The sequence below is a fragment of the Dendronephthya gigantea genome, unplaced genomic scaffold, assembly GCF_004324835.1.
Source record: "Dendronephthya gigantea isolate DGI-Jeju-01 unplaced genomic scaffold, DenGig_1.0 000018F, whole genome shotgun sequence".
Taxonomy (NCBI): domain Eukaryota; kingdom Metazoa; phylum Cnidaria; class Anthozoa; order Malacalcyonacea; family Nephtheidae; genus Dendronephthya; species Dendronephthya gigantea.
This window is the reverse complement of record NW_021163028.1, coordinates 1,561,053-1,585,051: the sequence shown is the minus strand read 5'-3', so window position 1 is coordinate 1,585,051 and position 23,999 is coordinate 1,561,053. Positions and strand designations below refer to the sequence as shown.

General features: G+C 37.6%; 1 protein-coding gene across 3 annotated transcripts; it reads left to right on the top strand.

Moving 5' to 3' along the window:
* Nucleotides 1-2,880: 2,880 nt before the first annotated feature.
* LOC114520900 (cyclic AMP-dependent transcription factor ATF-6 beta-like) lies at nt 2,881-20,920 on the top strand. 3 transcript variants are annotated; one of them, XM_028541246.1, is made up of 10 exons: nt 2,881-3,172; nt 3,998-4,475; nt 11,007-11,075; nt 11,342-11,472; nt 11,991-12,086; nt 12,211-12,258; nt 13,037-13,095; nt 13,178-13,246; nt 13,338-13,425; nt 20,895-20,920. In XM_028541246.1, the coding sequence occupies exons 1-10, from the start codon at nt 3,089-3,091 to the stop codon at nt 20,910-20,912; spliced, it is 1,140 nt and encodes a 379-aa protein (XP_028397047.1). In that variant the 5' UTR covers nt 2,881-3,088; the 3' UTR covers nt 20,913-20,920. The 3 variants fall into 3 exon arrangements, with proteins under 3 accessions (XP_028397047.1, XP_028397046.1, XP_028397048.1); XM_028541245.1 differs by lacking the exon at nt 20,895-20,920 and adding an exon at nt 13,842-14,364 and having other exon boundaries at nt 2,885-3,172; XM_028541247.1 differs by lacking the exons at nt 11,007-11,075; nt 20,895-20,920 and adding an exon at nt 13,842-14,364 and having other exon boundaries at nt 2,887-3,172.
* Nucleotides 20,921-23,999: the final 3,079 nt, after the last annotated feature.

Below are 23,999 nucleotides of genomic sequence, written 5' to 3'. Positions count from 1 at the left end.
ACAGGGCGTTTTTGCACCGGGTTTGTAACAGTTTTAGACGGGTTTCTTTCACTTAGGGCTGTTTTCCACCGTCACTTTGCATGTACGTACACGCACGTAAAAGCGGCCTACTATAAAACCATCTAATGGCTGCTTTCCAGTAACGCATTTTTTTTACGCACGTACACGCTCGAAAAATTTGAAATGCCTTTAAATTTTTATTATTTAATATCCAGGTCTACAAGTGCATACCAAAATATGTGCGTGTGTGCACGTGCATATATATGAAAAACGCGTAACTGGAAAGCAGCCCTAAGTTAATTTTGTATGATTAATTTAAACCAGAAAAAACATACCGAATCACCAAAAGAATCCAACCCTATGCATCTGTTCTATCGTTGATTTCATAAATATCATTTAAATGGTGTTATAAACTTTTACGTGCGTATACGTATACACGTGCGGAAAACGCGACAACCGGAAAACAGCCCTTTTGCGTTTTTCATATGCACGTACGCGCACGCTGGGTTAAAGTCTAAGTCCTTATAAATGTCATAGTTTGAAATTGAACAGGCTAGACGACTTCGTCTCCCTCATTAGTATGCATCTGTTGACCCATTTCTTAAGTTAGTAAAAATTTGGAAGCATTTAAAATTTTTCGCGCGTTAAGGCGTAAGTATAGAAAGCAGCCTATATATAGACCCTTTATATACGCTGTTTAAAATGAAATATAAAACTCTTGGTCACATACATATGTTTACATACGTTGTCTTGCAGTCACATGCGTATTTAAATATCTTAAGTTTCGGAAATGAAAATGTTTGAGAAGCACTTTTAAATGGAATGTATTCAAGTTGCATGTGGCTGTGTCTAAATATGCAAAACATCCTTTTTTAACAAATAATTAAGGTCGGAATACGAAAAGACGAACAACGGCTAAGAGGTCTAGCCTTGCTTTCCTGTTTTGTATCGGTTAAAATAAAAAGAGACGATCTTCATGCAAATGTTGAAGAATATTACTGTTTTGAATATTACCGTATGTAAAAAAGGACAGAGGAAATAAAGTATGATTTCCAATTTTCGGACTGTATTTATTCGCGAAAAACTCGCTATACAAGAAAAACCAATCCTCGCAACTCCCCACTGTCTGTGGCTGCTAATCAGAATGCAGCCTCGACTAATTTTTGTAAGGAAATTTTATATGTTCTTGTGTTAGCAGAGCTGCAGAGTTTTTTTGTCTTCCGGTACTTACGTCACAGCTTCTTGGTTTCAACTTATAGGACCACTTTAAATTAATTCTAACTTTTCGCTCACAATTAATATTTCTATATGATATGAATGACATTTGATTTGAGCATCGCCCTCCCACACGGGTCACGTATAGAACAAGCCTAGCCCGATCCGATTATCCAGGATTGAAATCTGAAGCGTGAATTAACAGTCAACTTGAAACTTATTGTATATAGTTTTCACATTATATCACAACAATATTATCACTTCGCAGTCTCTGTTCTGCTAATGCTAGGTAATACGTGTAGAGCTACACGGGTATAAAAGACTAGTTAACTTTTAGCTATAGTTAAGGTCATGCAGAATTGGCCAATCAGAGTTGCATGTGTATTTCTGAGTTAACTAGGGTTTAACTATGCAAAATGTTTAAAGAGTTTTATACAACAGTTTAAACTGAAATAAATTTATGGAGTATTCCGGACAATTATAAACCATGCATGCATGTACTAGTATTTTTTCTACCATTCTAAAAGGTTGGTTTTACTCAGTAAGACTGTTTACTGTGCACGGTTGGTTAATTCTAAGCGATTGCCATGTAGGATCAGTTTAGCTATATAATTTATATATATGACTGGTACGTAAAACTGATGTACAACCTCCATGCATGGTTGTCCCATTTTATACCAGAATCAGATCAGGATATCGCAAAATTCTAACTTTAAAAAGGAACTGAGTGCAATGTGAAAATAAGCTTGATTTATCTGAACTGCTCTTTTTGAGATCCTCGTAAGAAAAACCCCTTAGGTTTAGCGTTAGGCCATATAGTCAGTTCCTTTGGCTTCATATATAAACCTAAGGCTAAGCTTACGCATGTTTTAATACTGGAAACTACACTAGCGTCTACAGTTTTAAACTTTAAGTCAAATGCAGTGTTATAGCTACAAAGGGGTATAAGTACAAACTGAAGCATTTTTCACATTTGTTTCTTATCTAATTTCCGTTTCAAACTTAACTGGTATGTGACATGAATGCAAGCCATGCATTATAACCATTTTTGACAAAATCTTTGCTTATATGCACTTTGCTGCCGATTTCAAACCTCCAATACCCGATAGCTCTAAACATTTACATGTTTATACGCCTACGCGAGTCTTTTAAACAGCACAAAGCCATGCATATAGGCCGATAGAATACAACAATTTCTGTATAGAACGAATTCGAAACACAAACAAAAAGATGGTAATCATTGGCATAAACATTCTTTTGAAACTGTTCCATATGAAATTTTGGGCATTTGTTTAAGGCAAATCATTAGCAATCTGCTGCAATCGTGACTTTAAATTGCCGTTTTGTTCTCATGAAACACTGTCTAGAAACTCATTCAGTTGTAACAAAAATGCCTTTCATTTATTTCTGCTTACGGCTGGTCGCCAGGCTACCATTGTACTCACGACTGGTACTTAACGAGTGGAGAAATAATAAGCGAGTTTAATAACATTGTTTAAAACACACGAGAACCGAACACTTTTGCTTTGCTTGTTTTGAGTAAACAGTGTAATAGGTTTTTTGAACTGAAATAGTTTCACGTTAAACTGTCGGCTCTTGGCAACTGTGAAAACAAATTAAAAGCGAAAATTAGCACACACACAAGAGACGGGGGCTATTTTTGTAGACTACCGTGGGGCATTGTCCCAGGACGGAGCGTGATTGGTCAAAAGGCAGGTCTATACAAATAATGTTGTTCCATTCAGTGATTTAAAAAGAGCTTTAGGAGTTTTCTATTTTACACACGCGAGCGCTTTGGGTGAAAGGCCAATATAGTAAAGCATTTCGTTGTGTGATTGAAGAGATTTGGCGTGGGTAGCTCAAAGGAGAGGTTATGGAAGTTTTTGATATGTCGATTGTCAAACGAGAGCCTTTAGACGAATTTTCATCGGAGAACTCGTATTTGGATCAATTTATGGTAGGATTCTGACTTTGCCTGCATTTGTAATATCATTATGTTCCGAAATCTCTACACTGTTGCATATAGTATTGGGAAGCGAATTACCAACATTTTAGGATGGACTGTTGAAATTGAAAGATAGAACCGGTTATATATATAAGCTATTGGTGTGTGTTTGCAAGTTAGCTAAGTTGTAGCAATTTCCTGAATACATTGTAGTCGTCTTTAAAAGCAAATGATCAATTGAATTGAAGAGTTCGAATGGAATGTCATTCATGCATTTACAATTGTGTAAATTGTTTAGTCTTCCTGAGTTCGAGTAGTTCGAATTGACGAGCAATATATTTGTACACAATCCAATTAAAACAAACTTATATTTCGTACGACAACGGATTTTTGCACGAACGTTGTCGAGGCTTTGCATCGTATCGTAAATGATATTCCTGAACTTCACGAGAAATTTGATAACAAATCGTGGAAAGTCTTCCGCTTCGACGCGGTGAGCAATGCAACTGTATTTCGAAAAATCACTAACATTAACAACTGATATGAAGTATATATAGTATTTACGATACTTTGACTTTGTACTGCATCTTCCTTACTGCATTCATGTGGAATCATTTTACACATAAATTTTCTTGCTGTGCCTGTGGTCACAACAGTTAAAAATCCACTTTTGTCGTTCCACTCGAATTTCCGACAACAAATATCTAGCATCCTTAATATGCAGCCTAGACAACATATATTATCAGTTATAATTATCAGTACACGAACGAAAGCCATCGTGAAAAATAAAGCACTATATTTATATACGCCTTTCTATATAAATTGCCTATGGTATAGCCCTACAGCAACGACGTTTTCAGCGACACGCACTCCGTCGACTGGCTGTCCAATTTAGTCGAAGAACGCTCTGGGCAAAACATCGACCATCTTGGAAACATTCCCGACTATCCGAACTTGGTCCTAAACTCCTTAAATCGGGACCAAACTTTAAACAGTATAAACGGCCTCCCTGTAAACCAACGTGGAATGCAGGACGATATCCCCACGAACAATTTCAACGGCTACAACGGCTCTCCGATGGCGGCCGATTTTGAACACAGGCTCGAATCGGGGACGCACGATTTGGACAGCGATATGAAATCGTTTTACTCAAATCAACCATTTTACACGCAAAGCCTAAATTCGGTTGATACAATTGTGGAATTAAGCAATGTGGGTGCGAAGGGATGTCTTAAGGCAGAATTCACCGCGTCCCCGTGTGATGAAGACGAGGGAATACGATTAAGCGACCACAGCGATCGTGATAGCGAGTCGGGTATGTTGCTATTTTTGTTATGTTTCCAGCCTTTGATTTTTGTAGTGAAATTCTTTAAATATTTACGCTAATACGCTCGTATTGAATTTGTATTGTCTCCGACGATAAAGTTCTTTCAGTGAGATGCAAATCGCGTCACGATCGATCAGTCTAAAATTTATAATATCTAAAAACTAAGGAAAAAGCAATACGAATTAAACTTTCTCTTTCGACTTTACTGTTTCGTTTACGCTAACCATTGCTGCTAGCCTATATTGTTAAATCCTAAACAAAATATTAACGTAAACATTGTTATGACTGAACCTCTTTAATGGATTCAGACCGTATTAGTTGCAATTGAGTTTAGACTTGTGCGGCCGTCATAACTTCTCACCTAATGCACGTATGCAACCGTTACTTTTTGCAACATTCGAAATACTAAATGCACGCGACGAGAAGTTTCGGGATATTATTAAAACAATTTTTTCCGAAGTCATGCAACCTCGACCTATGTATGCAAATTTTGCCCTTTGGAACTTGTCAATGTTTACAATTGTTATGGCGCCTTTGTCTAATGGAATTTTCGAAACGCATTAAAATTTGATAACCGTGTGATTACGACCAACAATCGCTACCTTGATATACGTTTGGTGTTTGTAGTCATTTGCATCGAGGTTCAACCGATAGAATCTTACATTGTCGTTAAAAGATTCGAGTGTTGCAAGCCTGGCAGAAATTTTGCTGTTATTTCATATGCGAAACATGGGGGTCACGGCTTGGGAGTAGGTAGCAGCCATATTGTTCATGGTATACGTATTTAGAAAGCAGCCATATTGTTCGTGGTATACGTACTTAAGGCGCCCGAAAAAGCCAGAACCGCATCAGAATGAGTAGTTTTTTACTGAGTGGGCTGATGTCGAACAAAAGTTGATTTGAACGGCCAGGAATGATCGACAAGGACCTTGATCTTTAATCTCTGCAATTTCCCCCCACGTATTTAACTTGCACGCATTTTAAACGATCACGAAACTGTCAAACGTTGCCTTGCACGCAGGGTGTCATCAGTGGGCAACAAAGCTCCGAATGAATGAGCCATTAAACTGTCACTGTCACTGTTATTCGAGTTATTAGTGTTGCTAGGTTATATATAACGTATTGGATGCTTTCAAACGCGGGTTGCGGTGTCAGTAATTGTGTGTAGCCTAGGTACCGTTCTACAGTCAGTAGGCTGCCGTTATTCTTATCTGAGTCATATATCTCGCCCATGGGGGTTATACACAGCAAAAGAAGGCCGTAGCATAATTTGACACGATTGTTGTTGTGCTATTCAAGTTTTCAAAATATATCAAAGGCATTATCACTCAACACCCCTTCGATGTAGTACGATTTTCAAGAAAACAACAACGATTTCGAAGGTGCAAAATTTCCCAGCACTTTATTTTCGTGCAATGTACACAATCTCTAGCGATGTGAAATTTATCCTTCCTGTGCGATTATAGCTTGAAATTGTTTCGCCTGAACGGGCGTTGGCTATGCTAATGAGCCATGTCTTAGAATGCCATAAGCCGCCATGTCGGTCGAAATACTTGGAAAATCACGAGAACCATTGTTAAAGTGCTAAAGTAAATCTCACCGTGGAAGGCGATAGATTGAAAGTTCGCATGAGCAGTCTTCGAATTTTCAAAGTGCCCTTTGATTGGAGCTTGGAGTGTTCGCTTAAGTAAGTAATCCTTGATCAGAATAAGGTAATGGTGGATTTGCAACAGGTTAATATATGCTTCCTATTCGAAATCACAGCTTTTAGCCACTAGCATATTTGGTGTATTATAAATGAAAGCGGAATATTGGGCTGATTTTTTCTCTAAACAAGCCCTTTGTTGCTCCGGCTGGGGTGACCTTAGATGCTTTTTTGTGAGAAAGTTTAATCAATCCAGTTACCCGCAACGTCATGTCGTTCTCTTCAATAGGCTACTAGGATACCAGCGGTGCGTGTAAAAAAATGCTCCGAATGTACACAATACCGTATTTCATTTCAGCACTGCGTCGTATGTGACCTACCACTAACAACAATATTACAAAACTTTGCGTACTATGTTAGTTTGTTGTTTATCTGTTTCGGCCGGATATTGCAGCGATATTGAAAATGGACGCCGGAAAAATCGCTAAATTAGATTGTGTGCAAAATGGAACAAAAGCATTGCTCATGCACTAAATCTGGCCTGTCAATCTTTAAGACTCATCTGGTCCATGCAGGTCTACCCGTTGAGCGCTATCGAGTCTAAAGATAAAGATCAGCAGCTTCCAAACTTTAAAAAGTTTATAATCTTCAAAGTCCTAAAATTGTGTAGGATCCGCTCAAGATCCGTAGGATCCGCACAGATCCGAGTTATCAAGTTATAGAAGTGAAATTAAACGCTCAACTTTAAATTACTGAGTCATTCAGCCCTCGCAGTAAACTCAAGAATAGCCGAATAGGCTGCCCACGCTACAAAGATCGACGGCGACTAACCATTTTTTGCTATAGTACAGGTACACGAAGTCAAACTCCATCAGCCCCAGGCCAATTCCCCGATCTTTTGAGTTTCCAAGCACGTTGAAAGTCCGAGTGCATCTCACACTATTCATTGGGACAGAATAACGAAAGATTTTTTTAAATCCCATCGCGAGCATATAGCTTGAATATTTTTTGAACAGGCCTAAAACTTTCTCATCCGAGTTTATGCTAATTGGTCAAACTCAGTATTTGACTAATTTAATTAGCTTGGCCCACGTATTTACAAGAAGCTCAAAGCAAATTTGTTCAGAGAGCTGTTATACAAATACTCGCTGCTTTTAATTTGTAAAAAAGCTTCAAATACATATTAACTGCCAAACATATATAGCAAGAAACTTCAGTTCTTCTGATTTCATCGAATCTTTATTTACGCACGCGGACGTCTATTTTAACATCTCTGGAATGCTATTTCGAATATGCATTTTTGGGAAACATTATGGCGTTGCTACGATACGAGTTTCACATTCGAAACAAGAAACAAATATTTCAACTGCCGTAAAAATTAGTTTGTCACATTTTCAAATTACATGAATCTTGAGGAAAACTTCTATGAAAAAATCAATGTAAACAATCTCGCTTGGTAAACTGGAGAACGTAAAAGAAAATTTCGATAATAATATCTATTGCCTGGCAAAACAGCTTGCATGGATTTCGTAATCAAACGTCGTTTCGCCTACACAATACCCAAAATAGTTTGTGCTCTTGAGGTTGGAATTACATGTATACAAACAAATTATCGATATATTACATCAGATTTTTTACCCGACATGTCAAGCCTACATGATTTGGAATGCTCTTGATCGCACACCTACGTTCAAAAAATCTTTTTCATTTAAACGTTACACAACCAACCGCAGCAAATATTCAACGGGATTGGGATTTGAAATGCAGGCGTCCTTACCGAAAAGGCATTTTGATGAGCCTGCATGCGTAGCCTGTACTTTGTCGAGATAATTGTGCGCTGGCGCATACATATATCTAGAAATACTGACCTATATGTTTGTAAAATACTATGAACACTGGACCACCAATTAGCGCGCAAGGACGTACAGCAATTTTGCACGATATATATAATATGTATATTTAAACCGATACCTGGTAGGAGAAAAGTGCTTGATTATCTTCCTAAAAACCATTACGCCTACACTATATACTTTATTCAGACCTAATAAATTTCGCTTCCCATATGCTTTGCGTGAAAATTATCGTCTCGTGATTCCTTAGAAAAACATCAAGCTGTGTCTGACGCCATCGTTGGCGGGACCCTTTTGATGTCCTTTGGCAGAATAATTTTCACTTAATGCCCTAGATTGTTATAATGTCGACCTCTCATTAAATGCCTACTGCTATTGTCGAGCTACATAATGACTTGGTCAATCACACGGTAGATTCTTAGGATTGGCCTCACTGATCTTCGTTTCTCTCGCTACTGGAATGAGGCTGAAAAGAATAGTCCTCCTGCATCTGTAGCAACACTGATCTATAAGCACCGCTCCCAGCTGGACACGAGGTTAAAGGAGAACAATTTAACATTAACAGAGCTAAAAAACTCTATTAATAGAGCTCTTAAGTAGAGGAAATAAAATTCGTTGTATAATTTTATTCGTATTGTTTGTGCATTATCAAAATAGGCCGTACAGATTCTGGCATTAAAATTATCTTAATTCACATCAATGCTTTTTATATGCCGATGATTTAAATTTGACGAAGATATTTGAATTATAATCAGGCAAGTTTTAATTGGAGCCACTCGGTTCGAGTGAAGTGCATGTTTAAAAACTCTTGCCTCTTTGAAGTCAAGCAATTAAATCTATCATTTCTTGCCGACATAAACAGATTTCCTTCTTGAATTAGGGGCGTTAAATTGAATGTTGCGAAGTTCGGAAAGGTCATGTCACTCATGACACTCCAGTCAAAAGTCAGCCATTGCGTGCCACTTTCCTCCCGATAACATTGAAATGGCAAAAATGTTCCGTTTCCTCGACGTTCTAAAGAGTTGCTTGAAAACATTACAAAGAGATGAACGTCTAACGGTCTAAGTGTGAATTAATCTCGGCCAGAGAGAAGACGCTGCAAAGCAAGAAAATTCGAAGAGAAACAACAGGAAACGTTATCTCAAATATTCGTATTTGAATGAAGTAGCGTTGTGGAATTTAAATTGCTATTTAAGGAATCAAGAAATATATGTGGTTTAACACAGCGAAATCGGTGAATTTCAATTTGTGCATATGTTCTATCTATATGTTCTCATTCCATATACTATTCCGGAGTCCACTATTATCCTTGAGGTCCCGGTCCACCCTTGAGGTCCCGGTCCACCCTTGAGGTCCCGGTCCACCTTGAAGTGAAGTCTGTTTATTTTACACACACACTCACACACTGCATAGAAACAGTATACAGAATAATAATTAAACTTTTCTGATACATTTGTGTGCCGCAACGGCGAGTTTCTCAACCAGAGGCATGCATGTATCATTTTCGCTACCATGGAAACGCATTCTTGCGTGATCTCACGGAGTTTTCGAGAGCGGGCACCCTGCCGTTGGTATATTATATGCATCAGTAATAGTATGCTTTGATTGCTACCAAGCTATGAGATATAATAGCTTAATTTGGTTCATGACGGCATCGATATTGGCCTCATCGTTTCGCCTGTTTCCCTGACGATGGCAGGACATCGATGACGCCAATTATTTGATACAATTGACTTGGAGGGGAGGTCGTAGAAGTTACTGGAGTGTTAGCGATAACTATCGCGTTCCTCTTTGCGAGAACTTTCACGTTTTTTCTTAAAGATCATGTCAACTAGTAGAGTAAATACTGCGTTTCCAATCAAGTGGTAGATGTTGGTACACCCGATTATCAAATGTCGCTATGATAAAGTTGTTAAAATATACATAATCACATAGTCACATAGGTACATAAATAAGTCATGAATGAAGATTGCAAAACAGCTAGCGTCTTTCACGGGTTCCTATTGTGTCACATAAAGTTTTGCTGATAAAATTTGCAAACTAATTGGGAACAGGGAAAACAGCTTACGTATAAACAACCTGCAAAAGCGCTCGTTCAGTCGTTCTTATAGTATTCGTATATCATCGATCACTGGGAATTTCTTTCAAAATCCACAATACGAAAACAGTATGGATGCTCGTTGGAAATGGTATGGAAGTTATAATATCCATCAAATTGTCATTTCCGTACTATGAATATAGTATGGAAATAGCATGGGTGTAGCAAAAAACCCCGTAGGTTGGATTTAAAAAAAATTTCCAGTGAATTATTAGCTTGTTCTCGCATGGTCAATAAAGAAACTTTCTGATGGGTAGATTAGGCGCCCAGGATGCTGAGGCAATCCAAATTGGCTGGTCCCTCATGTGTGTCGCTTGGCTAATATCAGCTCGTTGACCTTGCTATTCTAAATTGTGGTGGGTGGAGGTTTCCTTCCACGGAAAGCTATGTTGAAATCTGGCTATTTTTATCGCAAATTGTCGATCCTTATCCAAATTGCTTGTGTTTTCAGTTTCCGCATCTGAGTTAAATTTCGTTAATTTGTCTATATGCACTGATATGCCACAAAACAAAAAATTAAAAGTAGAAGCCATTTGAAGGAGAACTGCTCATGCATATTCCTGCCCGGAAGCAGGAATTGTTTATATATTTCAAATACAGCATGTCAGCAAATTGATGCCGATAAAAATCTTTAAAACCACTGATACGAGAATTAAAAGCAAAAAAAATATTCACGTTCTACTTCGAGCATTTAAAACCCCTTTATACCAAAAATTACAGGAAAGTGTAAAAACGTTAAAAATAAATCTATATATATGAATAACTTTGTATACTCAGTATGCAATCGGCCTAAGGATTCAGCATCCAAGATGTAAATAAATAGTTAACTGAATAATCAATCTATATATTTAAAGCTATAAACATCTATAAAGCCAGCTAACTTTAAACAAATTCTACGCATCTATAAAAATCTCCTTTTTCGTTAGGTGAGCGGGAATCGCATACTGAGGAAATAAATTACGAAAATCTCGTGTTAAAAAGTTGCAGTGAACAAGGTTAATTTTTTTAAAATAAACTTCAATCAAAGTACTCGTTAAATGGAAATACGTAAATGATAAAAATAATAATATTTATATTCATATAATTCTAAATATAAAATCTATAAGCTCATTTAAAACCATGTCTAACCCAGAACTAAACAAAAACCAATCAAATTGGTAGATGTAATCTGTACTGTATTTGTAATGGATAATAAAACTACATATCGTGAACAAAGTGATATCCCGCCCCCTGACGTGCCTATTTTTAATTATTTTCCCAGGTTACGACTCTGGAGCCCATTCACCTACCTCGGAGACTCCGAGCACACCGCCCAGGTGTTTAATGTTGTCACAGGGGGATAATGATGTATCTATTCCGCATGTTGGAAATGTTACGTCTTCACATGAGCAGGTAAGACTATCAAGGGTGTATCAGGAAAATATTGCCTCACCAACGTCTGCTACGATTGATAGTTTGCCACATTGGTTACAGCTTTCAGCCCAGAGGCCTGTTGTATAAAACTCTTTAACTACATTTTGAATCCCAGGTAACTCAGAAATACACTACTCTGATTGGCCAATTCTGTCATTTAAAATTTAACGAGCCTTTTATACAACTGGCCCCAGTATTTCAAGTCCTTCCAGTAACAAACAAAATAATTGTTTTCAAAACAAAATTTTGTAAGTTAATGTGGCTTGGTATTAAATAAAACGTAAGAAACTCGTGCGGTGAAAATTAGTGTTTGCCGCAAGTTATTTGAAAAGAACATTCAAGCCGGCAACATTATAGGTAACTCTGTCAGTTCCCTCTAGTATCAGTATTAAGGCAATCATAAGGACATCCTTATGCCACGGGGACTACTTAATAACTGTTAGTGAATTCATAAAGAACGACAAAGTGTCAATGGCATCGAATTTTTTATATTTTAGAACCAAACAAGACAGCCATTCTTTCTCTCAGACGAAGAGAAACGCACCTTAATAACTGAAGGCTTGCCCATACCTGCAGGCTATCCTCTCACCAAGGTAAGTTAAAACACGACCAAGCAGTCTACAGCTGATTCATTCTATATAGAGTTCGAAGTAGCAAAGTGCACTAAATATATTTAAATTTACTTACTAAATTTACTATCATTTACAATTATTATAGTCCGAAGAAAGAGCCCTTAAGAAAGTGCGAAGGAAAATAAAGAATAAGGTAAGACTGTTTGTATACCGACTGTACTTAAAAAGAAAAACACATGGCCAGAGATGCAGGCCAATATGGATGCCAAGCATGCGTGATCTAGCGCTCATTGAAATAATCCGATATGGTGTCCCGTATGAGAGTGGGAACGCACCGGCAAATGTCCACATATTAAACTCTAGCGTACGTAAAGACTCTAGCTTTATTTTCATCGCATTTAGAAGCTTAAAATCACGCCTAAATGTGTTAACCAACGCAATGAAATACATCAATTTCGTACAGTGATTTTTGATAACCATTATTTTCTTTTATCAGTTGCTAATTGCTATGATACACTGATCTAAATAATGAGCTTGAAACTGAACCGCATAAGCCCCACACGCCTCACCACTGAAAGCCGGATAGCGCTATCCATCGGATAGTGATTTTTTCAACCGTTTTAAAAATGCTCGAAAAGCGATAAAATTTTATCTTTGGAACCTGGCAACAATTATTAAAAAGGATCCTCAATTTATGAATACTAAGATTTAATCAAATTTATACCCAACAACGGGCGATTTTAAAGCGATTGAAAAAACCACTATCCGGTGGAAAGCGCTATCCGGTTTCATACAACCGGCACTAGCATTTCTGGCCATGTCTTAAAAGATCTCCTCCTACACCTGGTTCGATCTTGTTTAACAAACGGACCAGTGCTCCGATAAAGAGACATCTCTCTCACAATGTCCCTAATTCATCACCATTCAACACTTTTTGAGTTTTTCTCACATCAACTTTGTTTAAATTTCAGATATCAGCCCAGGAAAGTCGCCGTAAGAAAAAAGAATACATGGAAACTTTAGAAAAGAGGCAAGTATCTAGTCAAGATATTAAACAATTTTCAGGCCACTTTTCATGCCGTGATTTTAATAACTCTTTCATATTCATTTAGAGTTGAGGTGTGCTCCGCTGAAAATTTGGATTTAAGAAAAAAGTTAGAGTCGGTGGAAGTTTCTAACAGGTAATAGAAGAAAACAATGGCGAAGGTATTGATGCATCTGAAACCAATTCAATTCATTTTTGTGAATCGTTTTTTTTTATTATTCCTGCAGAACTCTTATAAGTCAACTACAAAAGCTTCAAGCAATCGTCGCTTCGAAGGTTTCCCGACCTACATGCACGATTTCAACACAGACGACGGTATGTATGTTGTGATAAAATCTATTCCAACCTGGTTGGAAGTTCATAGTATCTGTCAGTGCTAAATTAAACCGAGAAAGCGTTGAGTCAATCTCGCTCTATAGTAAACTGCTTTATACATATGGTACATTGGTACTATTTGGCTTTATAATTTTAAAAATGCTCCCCCGTAGTGGTTTCGAAGGACTTTTTCTTTTAATGTTGTGTAATTAAAACAGAGTCACTGAATTGAGACCATGAACTCCTCCTAAATAACCTATGGCAAACTTTCCGAGCCATGAATCATGTACGAGGAATTATTGGTTCAGCTAGGGATGGGCGAAACTGAAATCTTGGCAGACATGGTTATATATCACTGAGAAACTTTTTAATGGCACACAGCAAATGTGAAATCAGTTTTGTTGTTTTACTTTCAGAAGAGCAAAACAAGCTAGCTTAAAGCAAACTGGAGAGTTGGTGAGGAATTTGAGATGAATGAAAAGCGGGAATGTGGGGATCCACGTTAAGACAAATGGTTCAGTTGAAAAGGAAAGACAGCAAACATTCCACTGTCTACTGAGACTAATATTCAGGTGTACAAAGCGCCGTGTTCAAAGAACCACGATTACTGTATGTTTTTATATCGACGAAAGTGACGATAGAAAATGAATTAAATAATTGCCATCTGTAAATAAATTGAATTTATCATCGACGTTTATAAAATTCGCCGATTGAATTAATTAGTTGCCTTTCAAAATCTTTTAAAAAGGAAGTTCAAATCATGCAAAAACTTTGGAAGAGATTTAAACTTTGAAACTATTCCGGTGACAAATAAACTTCATTTTGCGAGTGTAAATATAATGCTCAGAAAAAATTACTATCGACAGTTTTTGGAAATTCGAAGGCAACTCGCAAAAACACCATTAATTTTGATATTTGGTACCTTAAGCATGTAGGACGGAAACCATTACCAGAAATTTGCGACATGATAATTTGCATGTATACTAATTTGCATTTAACTTTCAGCATAATGGCCTTCAACATTTACTATAAAATATATATAGTAAATATACAAAACTTAAAAATGCCGTTGACCTAGACCTTGCCTACTGTTTGCCGACCTCTAGATCGGTCGAGCAGCTGTTTAGAAACGTTTTGGTGGCCGAATTTTTTTGCTTGGGCATTTCTGTAATCTGCCAAATTTAGAAATATATTGCTCAAAGTTTTGTCCGTGTTCTGTCAACGAACTTATAAAATCGCTCACATTGATTCGAATATTTCGATTCAGGTAGTTGATGAATTGACGTGTAATGTACCAAAAAAAATTGTTAAAGATATTGTCTTTCGTATTTGTGTATAAACTTTTCTGTACGGCTCGGATTTTCACTGCAATCACTTTAAAAAATATTATCAGTCTTATCAGGAACTTGAACAATACGAAGGCTATATACACATTTGTTCACAATCAGTTGGTCGAACGTAGAAATACCTAAGGTAAGTAATTCGATCATTAAAACGTTGGGAAACGGCTGTTCTATTGACCCAGAGGTCGGCAAACAGTGGGCCGCAAGGTCTAGGGCAACGACATTTTAAGGTTTTCTATATTTACTATATGTATTTAATAGTAAAAGTTGAAGGCCATTATGCTGAAAGTTAAATGCAAATTAGTATAAATGCAAATTATCATGTCGCAAATTTCTGGTAATGCACGGCGACCCGGCGGTTAATCAAAAGCGAAGAATAATAAAGACTCTATACGAGAGTTTTCATGACGTCTATGAATGCGTAATGTTTACAACGTCTTGTTTACAACGCGTCTGCATTTCAGGATGCTCTGAGCGCTACATCAAATTGGGCTTCTTAGAATTCCTCTGGTGCATGCAAATATAAAGTCAATTTTTTTTAAGTCTTATGTAACATTAAATTCATACGATTTGATAATATACAACAGCCAACAGTACTTTAAAGTAGCGTTCATTTAAACGAGGGTTTCAGCCTTGTCGTCGTCGCATTGCCGTCGAACATGCTCATGCAAGGTCCGTAACAATACCATGGATAATAAAAACACGTGTTTTTGTTATCCATGACTGTACCATGAGTACGTCAGCCTGGTTAAATCGCTCTCACACGAAAACGCGATTAGCCCACGATTACCGGGAGTGAGTTTACCAGGCCCGATGACGTTAATAAATTATCTCAAAGGTGTACTGTTAAAATCATCGTCTAATGTTATTTATTGTTAAAAATTTGTGTAAAAATGAATTTTTATTCACGTTCAGAGCTTGAAAGCTCATTAAAACATTAAAATTGTGAAAGAAATTTAATTTCTACTCCACGGAGGTAGATTCAAGCGCAAATCACTGGCTCAAGTTATATAATATGCATGGCTATAGCTTTCCTATTTCAATCAATGCACTGCTGGGATTACTTGTTTATCACAGACGAAGAACAGATTTGGACGCATATTTATGACGTCGCACTTCTGAAATAAGTTATCGGTAATCAATAGTCTTATACTCGAAATGTTTCTCGAAAAGAATTATTGATTGGAATTGATCGCATTGGATCATGCAACCTTTATATCATATCATTTAGATCATGGAACCTTTGATACAATAGTTTATTTCATGTGTATCTGGTTATTAACTGTTCCAGTACCACCCATCCGCTGGTGAAAGCTGAGACTCACAATTTTTTTTTCTTTTATTGTTTAATTATTATAATACAGAAAAAAGGTAGGATATACACTAAGAAAGAATACGAGAGTCAAACTAGTTTATCTATGCATGCATTGTTCATTAATCTCTATGGCTATCATATTTACTTTAAACGAACTAACGTTCGTTACCATTACTATTATTATGTTCAGTTCCATGCACATTTACACATTTATAATTCCACACGAGTATATCAGTCTAATAAGTAAAAAAAAAATTTTACACCATGCCAGACCGGCGGGAACGGTGTTCGACTTGAGTTATTAACTCGACTTCTTTCCGTGGTACGCGAGCTATCTTCGTACAATTTCACTAAGTTGAGCCACCAGTGAAGCCATGGTCCATAATACTTCAGGCTCCTTGTCTTCCTCCTCGTCTTCCTCCTCGCTTAGTTCGGGAGTACCACTCTTCTGCACTTCGCTGGACACTTGTCCATCGGTGGTTTTGTCCTGAGGTTCCTCACTTAGATTGCCGGATATTTTCAATTCGCCTTTTGTTTCGTCGCCCTCGCGTGAGTCAGTCAAGCTGATATGGATGTCCTTCACGGAGGCATCAGCCTCACATGATTTCGCAGGCGGCGCTGCCGTTTCCGCGGTAACACATTGCTCTGCTGGGCAATGCTCGCTTTCGACTTTGCATACGTCAGACTGGATTTGATTTGTGACGTGGCCCTCGATTTCATTTGTTGCGTCATCTTCTTTGATTACGGCAACATTAGCTTCCACGATCACGCTAATTGCTTTGATTTCTGTTACATTACCTTCGATGGCTGCTTCTATGGCAACGCCGCTTGCTTCGTTTTCAGATACTTCCAAGTTTTCGCTAGTTTTCAAAGACTTCCCAACACTATCGATTTCTGAAGATTGGTTTTCGGAGGCGTCAGCTTGTGCCAAGTCTTCTTTGACTTCCTGTCCAAGTTGAGCCATTGCAGATTCTTTGCTCAGCAAATTGTTGTCGTCTTGCTTCTCCAAGGCATCGCCTTTAACTTTATCTGCGACATCTGCTTGAATTTCGAGCTCAGTTGACAAATTTGTTGCTTTTTCAACCTCGATAAACAACGAATTTTCTGTGGCCTTGTCGATTTTCGAAGATTGGTTTTCGGACGCGTCAGCTTGTGCCATGTCTTCTTTGACTTCTTGTCCAAGTTGAACCATTGCAGATTCTTTGCTCGGCAAATTGTTGTCGGCTTGCTTCTCCAAGGCATCGCCTTTAACTTTATCTGCGACATCTGCTTGAATTTCGAACTCAGTTGGCAAATTTGTTGCTTTTTTGGCCTCGATAACTGATGAATTTTCTGTGGCCTTGTCGAGAACCGACTCTTTGCCGTTATCCTTGACTTCGATTGGCTCCGCTATGTCTGTCGCGAGTGTTTCTCCTTGCTTGGACCAAAGATCTACATTTTCACTTTTAGTAACCGTCTTCTGTGTTTCCATGCCTTCCAATGCTTCTGAAAAAAGCAAAAAAATGAGCGTGAATCACGTTTATTCTTGATGGAATGAAACTATTGTCCCCAGAAATGTCTCAAAGCATTTTTTGCGTTTACCTTTTTCCTTAGGCTTATTGATATATTCACATTTAGCAATAGTCTTCCCTGTTGAGGAAGACATTTCATTGGTGTCCGACTGATTGTTTGCCACCGCTATTGGCTTCTGTGTTTTAAAGCCGCCTTCTGATGCTTCTGCGAAAAACAAAAAGATGAGCGTGAATCACGTTTATTCTTGATGGAATGAAACTATTTTCCCCAGAAGTATTTCAAAGCATTTTTCGCTTTTACCTTTTCCCTGAGGCTCATCGATATCTTTATCAATTTCTTCAGCAGGGTCATCTGCCTTTCGTAAGCAACCACAACAGCCGCCCATTTTTCTAAATGAATAATTTCCAACAATACTTCGCAACTCGCAGTTTAATTAAAGAGAACCGTATTTCGCAAAACGCAATAATACAATGACTTAATTAACCCGTGACGTTGCAATTTAATCAGAGAAAGCAATTAATTAGCTCCTTTATTAATTATAATTGGGTTGCGTAAAAAAAGTAAAACAACTTTGCCGGAATTTAAGGTTTGCGACATGCTTTGAACAGAGTATTTCACTCTTAATACTAAAATAGCCTAAGATTCCCGGTGCAACTCTATCAACTACAAGGCTGCCAGGTCAGGCGATGGAATTCTTCCATAAAGTTCATATTGCAATTGGCCTATCTTAAGCTTATTCGGTAACAGCGCGTCTTCACTAGCCATAATGTGATCATTTTTCCCAAAACTTTATTGCAAAAATGATCACATTATAGTGAATAATGATTTCTTAGAGTACCTAGCTTGTGGCGTAGGAAGGAGGGGGGGGGGGGGCACTGGGGGCACGTGCCCCCCAACTTTTAAAAAAGATAAGAAAAAGTGCCCTTTTTATAAGGAAAGTGCCCTTTTTCATACCTAACATTAGTATGCCCTTATGAGAATTTGTGCCTAAATTAATGAGTGTAGTAAGTTTTTTTTAGGATTCCAGCATTCGCTAGATTTTAAATATTTTTTCGAGGAACCCCGGCTTGGCAATTGCGACGTTTATGTTAACAAAAATAGCACAAATACTGAAAGTTTCCAAATGGAAATATTACGTTTTTTTGTAGCTAAGTTACCAAACCCAAAACGTTGGGATTTGACATCTACCGAATACAGATTTTATATGGTCAAAGTTATAACATATTCAAAGTTGCTAAATTTTCTTGTTAAAAATTCATTTTAAAATTTTAAACTCTTGTATGATAAGACAGCATACAACATGGTTCCGCGCACCATGCGGGACTTAATGGTATAATACTCACAATTAATATATGACATTTGTATTAATATTATTATACACTGGCAGTCAAAAAGAACTGCTCAAAACAAATTAAAATGCTCTCAAAACAACGTAACTGCCCCTCTAACAATATATACGAGTAAATATAGACTAGATTACATGCTAAGCTAAATGAAATATTAATATTTTGTTGACCCTCCTTTCGCCTTATAATTGATGACGGCCTTACACCGGCGTGGCATACTTTTTGTTAAGGTGGTAATCTTGAGCGGTCAAAAGAAATTCATCCTATGGACAGTCTTTGTCCCCTTGACATTGTCCCATAGATTTTCAATAGGGTTAAGGTATTTTGACTGTGCAGGCCAATCCGTTTCTGTCACTCCCTTTTCTCATGAAACCATTGTTTGACTATCCTGGAGGTGTGGCAGGTTGCATTACATTACTGAAATATTGCTTGGAATGAGAGAATTATCCAAAATGCCTATGAAGCTCTCTCCTACATTCTCTTCTTCTTTATGAATTTGTATCTAAACAGTTCTTTTTGACCGTTAGTGTACAATAAAAGATTGATTGTTACGATTCTTGTTACATACGACAATAGCAACATTTGAGCAGTTCTTTTTGACCGCCAGTGTATTAAAAGGTAAAGTTGAAAGTTAGTAAGGTGAAAGTAAAGGTGAAAGTTAGTAAGACAGTAGACATTTTACGGTTCGATTTAAAAAAAATTGCCGTAAGACATATCAGTTATGTCGAGTTATTTTTCCTAATTTTCAACCACTAATTAATTAACCACGTACGAGCAATATTACAGCAATTATGAGGACTTCCTTATGGCAGGAGGACTGCCTTAACGCACTGCTACTTTATATCCGATGCAACGTTAGAAGAGACTATAGCACGAGAAAGTGGTAGTAACATAAATTTTCTTGCATTTTAGAACAAAACCAGACAACCATCATTCTCTCAGAAGAAGAGAAACGACTTCTTTGACGAATATATATGTTAATCGGTTTTCTAAATTTACGCTATCGTTTAATTATAGTCCAACAGTTATTATAGTCCGAAGAAAGAGCCTTAAGAATGTTTGAAAGAAAATAAAGTTCATCAACTTTGATTAATTTTCACACAACGGACCATGCAACAAAGACGCCGTAAAAAAATATATGGAAACTTTGTCGCGCAACTTCGCCTCTCTGCAAGTTACGCTGCTGCTGGCACCAGATTCAACGAATACCACAACTCGGAGACTGTATTTTTAACTTTTATTAACACTCTATGTACAGGTATACTTTGTATACACTTAGTGCACGTCGATGACACAATACTCTTAAGACAACACGCTTAAGAAAGACACACTTGCTCTGACGTTACGGTGACAACACACCACACAATACAACTGTCCTAATAACACTAACTCAAAGTTTACAATTCTACATATTATATTTATACTAAAGCTATAGGGGATATTATTCCATTTTCACATAACTTCCTTTGCGCAATTTATGCACGTTCCAGGATGTTTTTTCCCGCAACGCGGTTAACTCTCTAACCGCACTGCCCCCATTCTTCCATCCGTTTGCGTTAGCGTGTGGGACAGGCGGTTTCCTTCTTCGTGGTTGGACGTGCGTTTGTTTGCGCGCATTATTTCCCCTGTTTTCAAGTTTACTCTATTTCCACATAAATGAATATAATTATATGAATATATATAATACACACACACCAACTGTACAGACAAACATGACATTTGACACATTTTCACGACAAACTTTCAAAAAGACGCGGCACCGAAACAAGACCATGAAGTCCTCGTAAATAAATGTTTCTTTGGCAACTTTTCGAGTTATGAATCATGTACCAGGAATTGTTGGCTCAGGGATGAGCGAAACTGAAATTAGAATCAGACATGGTTATAAATAACTGAGAAACTCTTAAATGGCACACAGCAAATGTGAAATCTGTTCTGTTGTTTTACTTTCAGAAGATCAAAACAAGCTAGCTTAAAGCTATACTGGAGAGTTGGTGAGAAATTTGAAATAAATGAAAGAGAATGTGAAATCCACGTTGAGAGAAATGGCTCAGTTGAAAAGCGAAGACAACAAACATTCCACTGGCAAATATTTATGCCTAGCATGAAGGCGCTGTTACACAATGCAACTTGCAATGAAATTATAATTTTAAAGGATGTTAATTTGTAAAAAGCTGCTAATGCTAAGAAAATGTTAGCAGGTCGTAAGAAATGTTCGTATTTGACAACTTTAGATGCCTCAGGAGTACAGAATTGCATTGCACAAGTTTCGGTATTAGAGATTCTCAGTTATTCGAATTTAGTTTCATTGCATAATTAATTGTGTATGCGGATTTAGCTTTTCAGATCTACTTCGCTTCCAAACGAAGAACTAAAGGCGATAATGCGCGGTCGAAAATGCGATCTCCATTAGAGTTGGAGACGGTCATTTTTGTTTTGGTCGCTATTGTTTTTTGTAAAGCGAGACAACCAGGGCCAAAAACCCTCCTTCAAATGAATAAATAACAACTTGTTACCTATTCAAAAATATCGTGAAAAAAAATGAATTTTTGTCTCCGTGCAAGCTCATTAAAACACTTAAAATTGTGATATAATTCCTAATTCACGGAGGTCAATTCAAGTGCAATTCACTGCCCGAAGCGATATATATGCATGGCTATAGCTTTCCTATTTTCATTTTTCAATCAATGCACTGCTGAGATTACTTCTTTATCTTGGAACAAAGACTACAGACTTCGTAGAATTTAAACCATGGAACCTTCGGTAGGGTATATAATTTTATGTTTTAAATTAGCAACTGTTCCATTACTACCCATCTGCTGGCATGAGAGCTGACACTGACAAATTTTTTCGTTTATTTATCGTTTATTGATATAATACAGGTACATATATAAGGTAGGATACATGCATATAAAAATAGGAAAGTCAATCTAGTTTATCTTAGTTATCCATGCATGGATTTGATTTATGACATTGGCGTCAATTTCATTTGTTGCGAATCACCTTCGACGGGTATTTCTATGGCGACACCGTCTTCTTTCCCCGAAGCACCCCCTTAATTGAACTTTTGTCTGCCAGCAATTGTGCCTTTGCAATCTCGAGATGTACTTGAATTGAGAAAATTGTTGCTTTTCCACATGCAGACGATCCGTTAGCTATCGAGGTCGAAAGTTGTCGCTTGTCCACCTCGATTGTTAACGGCTCGTCTGTGGTCTTGTCGAGAATTGGCTCTTGACCCTTATCATTGCCCGCACCTGGCTCAGCCTTGTCTGTCGCGAGTGTTTCTCCCAACTGTGACCAAAGCTCGACGTATTCATTTTTAGACTTTTAGTGATCGTCTTCTGTGTTTCAAAGCCTTCCGATGTTTCTGCGAAAAGCAAAAAGATGATCGTAATTTACGTTTACTCCTGCTGGAATTAAGCTATTTTCCCTATAGAAACCTCTCGAAGCATTTTTCGCTTTTCCCTTTTCCTTGAGACTCATCAATATTTTCACATTTAGTGAAGGTCCTCCCCAAAACCGAGGTGATTACTAAATTAGTGATCGTCTATAGTTTTGATGAGGACATTTCACTTGTGCCGGACTTGTCGTTTGCCACCGCTTTCAGTTCTGAGTTTCAATGCCTTCCGATGTTTCTGCAAAAAGCAAAAAGATGAGCGTGAATTACGTTTATTCGTAACGGAATGAAACTATTTTTTGCAGAAATGTCTTGAAGCATTTTCCGCTTTTCCCTAATTTTCCCTGAGACTCATCAATATTTTCACATTTAGTAAAGGTCTTCCACAAAACCGAGGTGATAACTGAATTAGTGATCGTCTATAGTTTTGGGGAGGACATTTCACTTGTGCCCGACTTGTCGTTTGCCACCGCTATCAGCTTCTGAGTTTCAATGCCTTTCGATGTTTCCATACGAAAAGCAAAAACATAATCCTGATTTATGTTTATTCCTGTTGGAATACAACTCTTTTCCACAGAAATGTCTTCAAACATTTTCCGCTTTTCCCTTTTCCCTGAGACTCATCATTGTTTTCACATTTAGTGAAGGTCCTCCACAAAACCGAGGTGATAACTAAATTAGTGATCGTCTATAGTTTTGAGGAGGACATTTCACTTGTGCCGGACTTGTCGTTTGCCACCGCTTTCAGTTCTGAGTTTCAATGCCTTCCGATGTTTCTGCAAAAAGCAAAAAGATGAGCGTGAATTACGTTTATTCTTAACGGAATGAAACTATTTTCCGCAGAAATGTCTTAAAGCATTTTCCGCTTTTCCCTTTTCCCTGAGACTCATCAATATTTTCACATTTAGTGAAGGTCTTCCACAAAACCGAGATGATAACAAAGTTAGTGATCGTCTATAGTTTTGAGGAAGACATTTCACTTGTGCCCGACTTGTCGTTTGCCACCGCTTTCAGCTTCTGAGTTTCAGTGGCTTTCGATGTTTCCATACGAAAAGCAAAAAGATGATCCTGATTTAGGTTTATTCTATTGGAATACAACTCTTTTCCACAGAAATGTCTTAAAACATTTTCCGCTTTTTCCTTTTCCTGAGACTCATCAATGTTTTCACATTTAGTGAAGGTCCTCCACAAAACCGAGGTGATAACTAAATTAGTGATCGTCTATAGTTTTGAGGAGGACATTTCACTTGTGCCGGACTTGTCGTTTGCCACCGCTTTCAGTTCTGAGTTTCAATACCTTCCGATGTTTCTGCAAAAAGCAAAAAGATGAGCGTGAATTACGTTTATTCGTAACGGAATGAAACTATTTTCCGCAGAAATTTCTTGAAGCATTTTCCGCTTTTCCCTTTTCCCTGAGACTCATCAATATTTTCACATTTAGTACAGGTCTCCAACAAAACCGAGGTGATAACTAAATTAGTGATCATCTATAGTTTTGGGGAGGACATTTCACTTGTGCCCGACTTGTCGTTTGCCACCGCTATCAGCTTCTGAGTTTCAATGCCTTTCGATGTTTCCACTACGAAAAGCAAAAAGATGATCGTGATTTATGTTTATTCCGATTGGAATGAAACTATTTTCTCCAGAAATGTCTTAAAAAA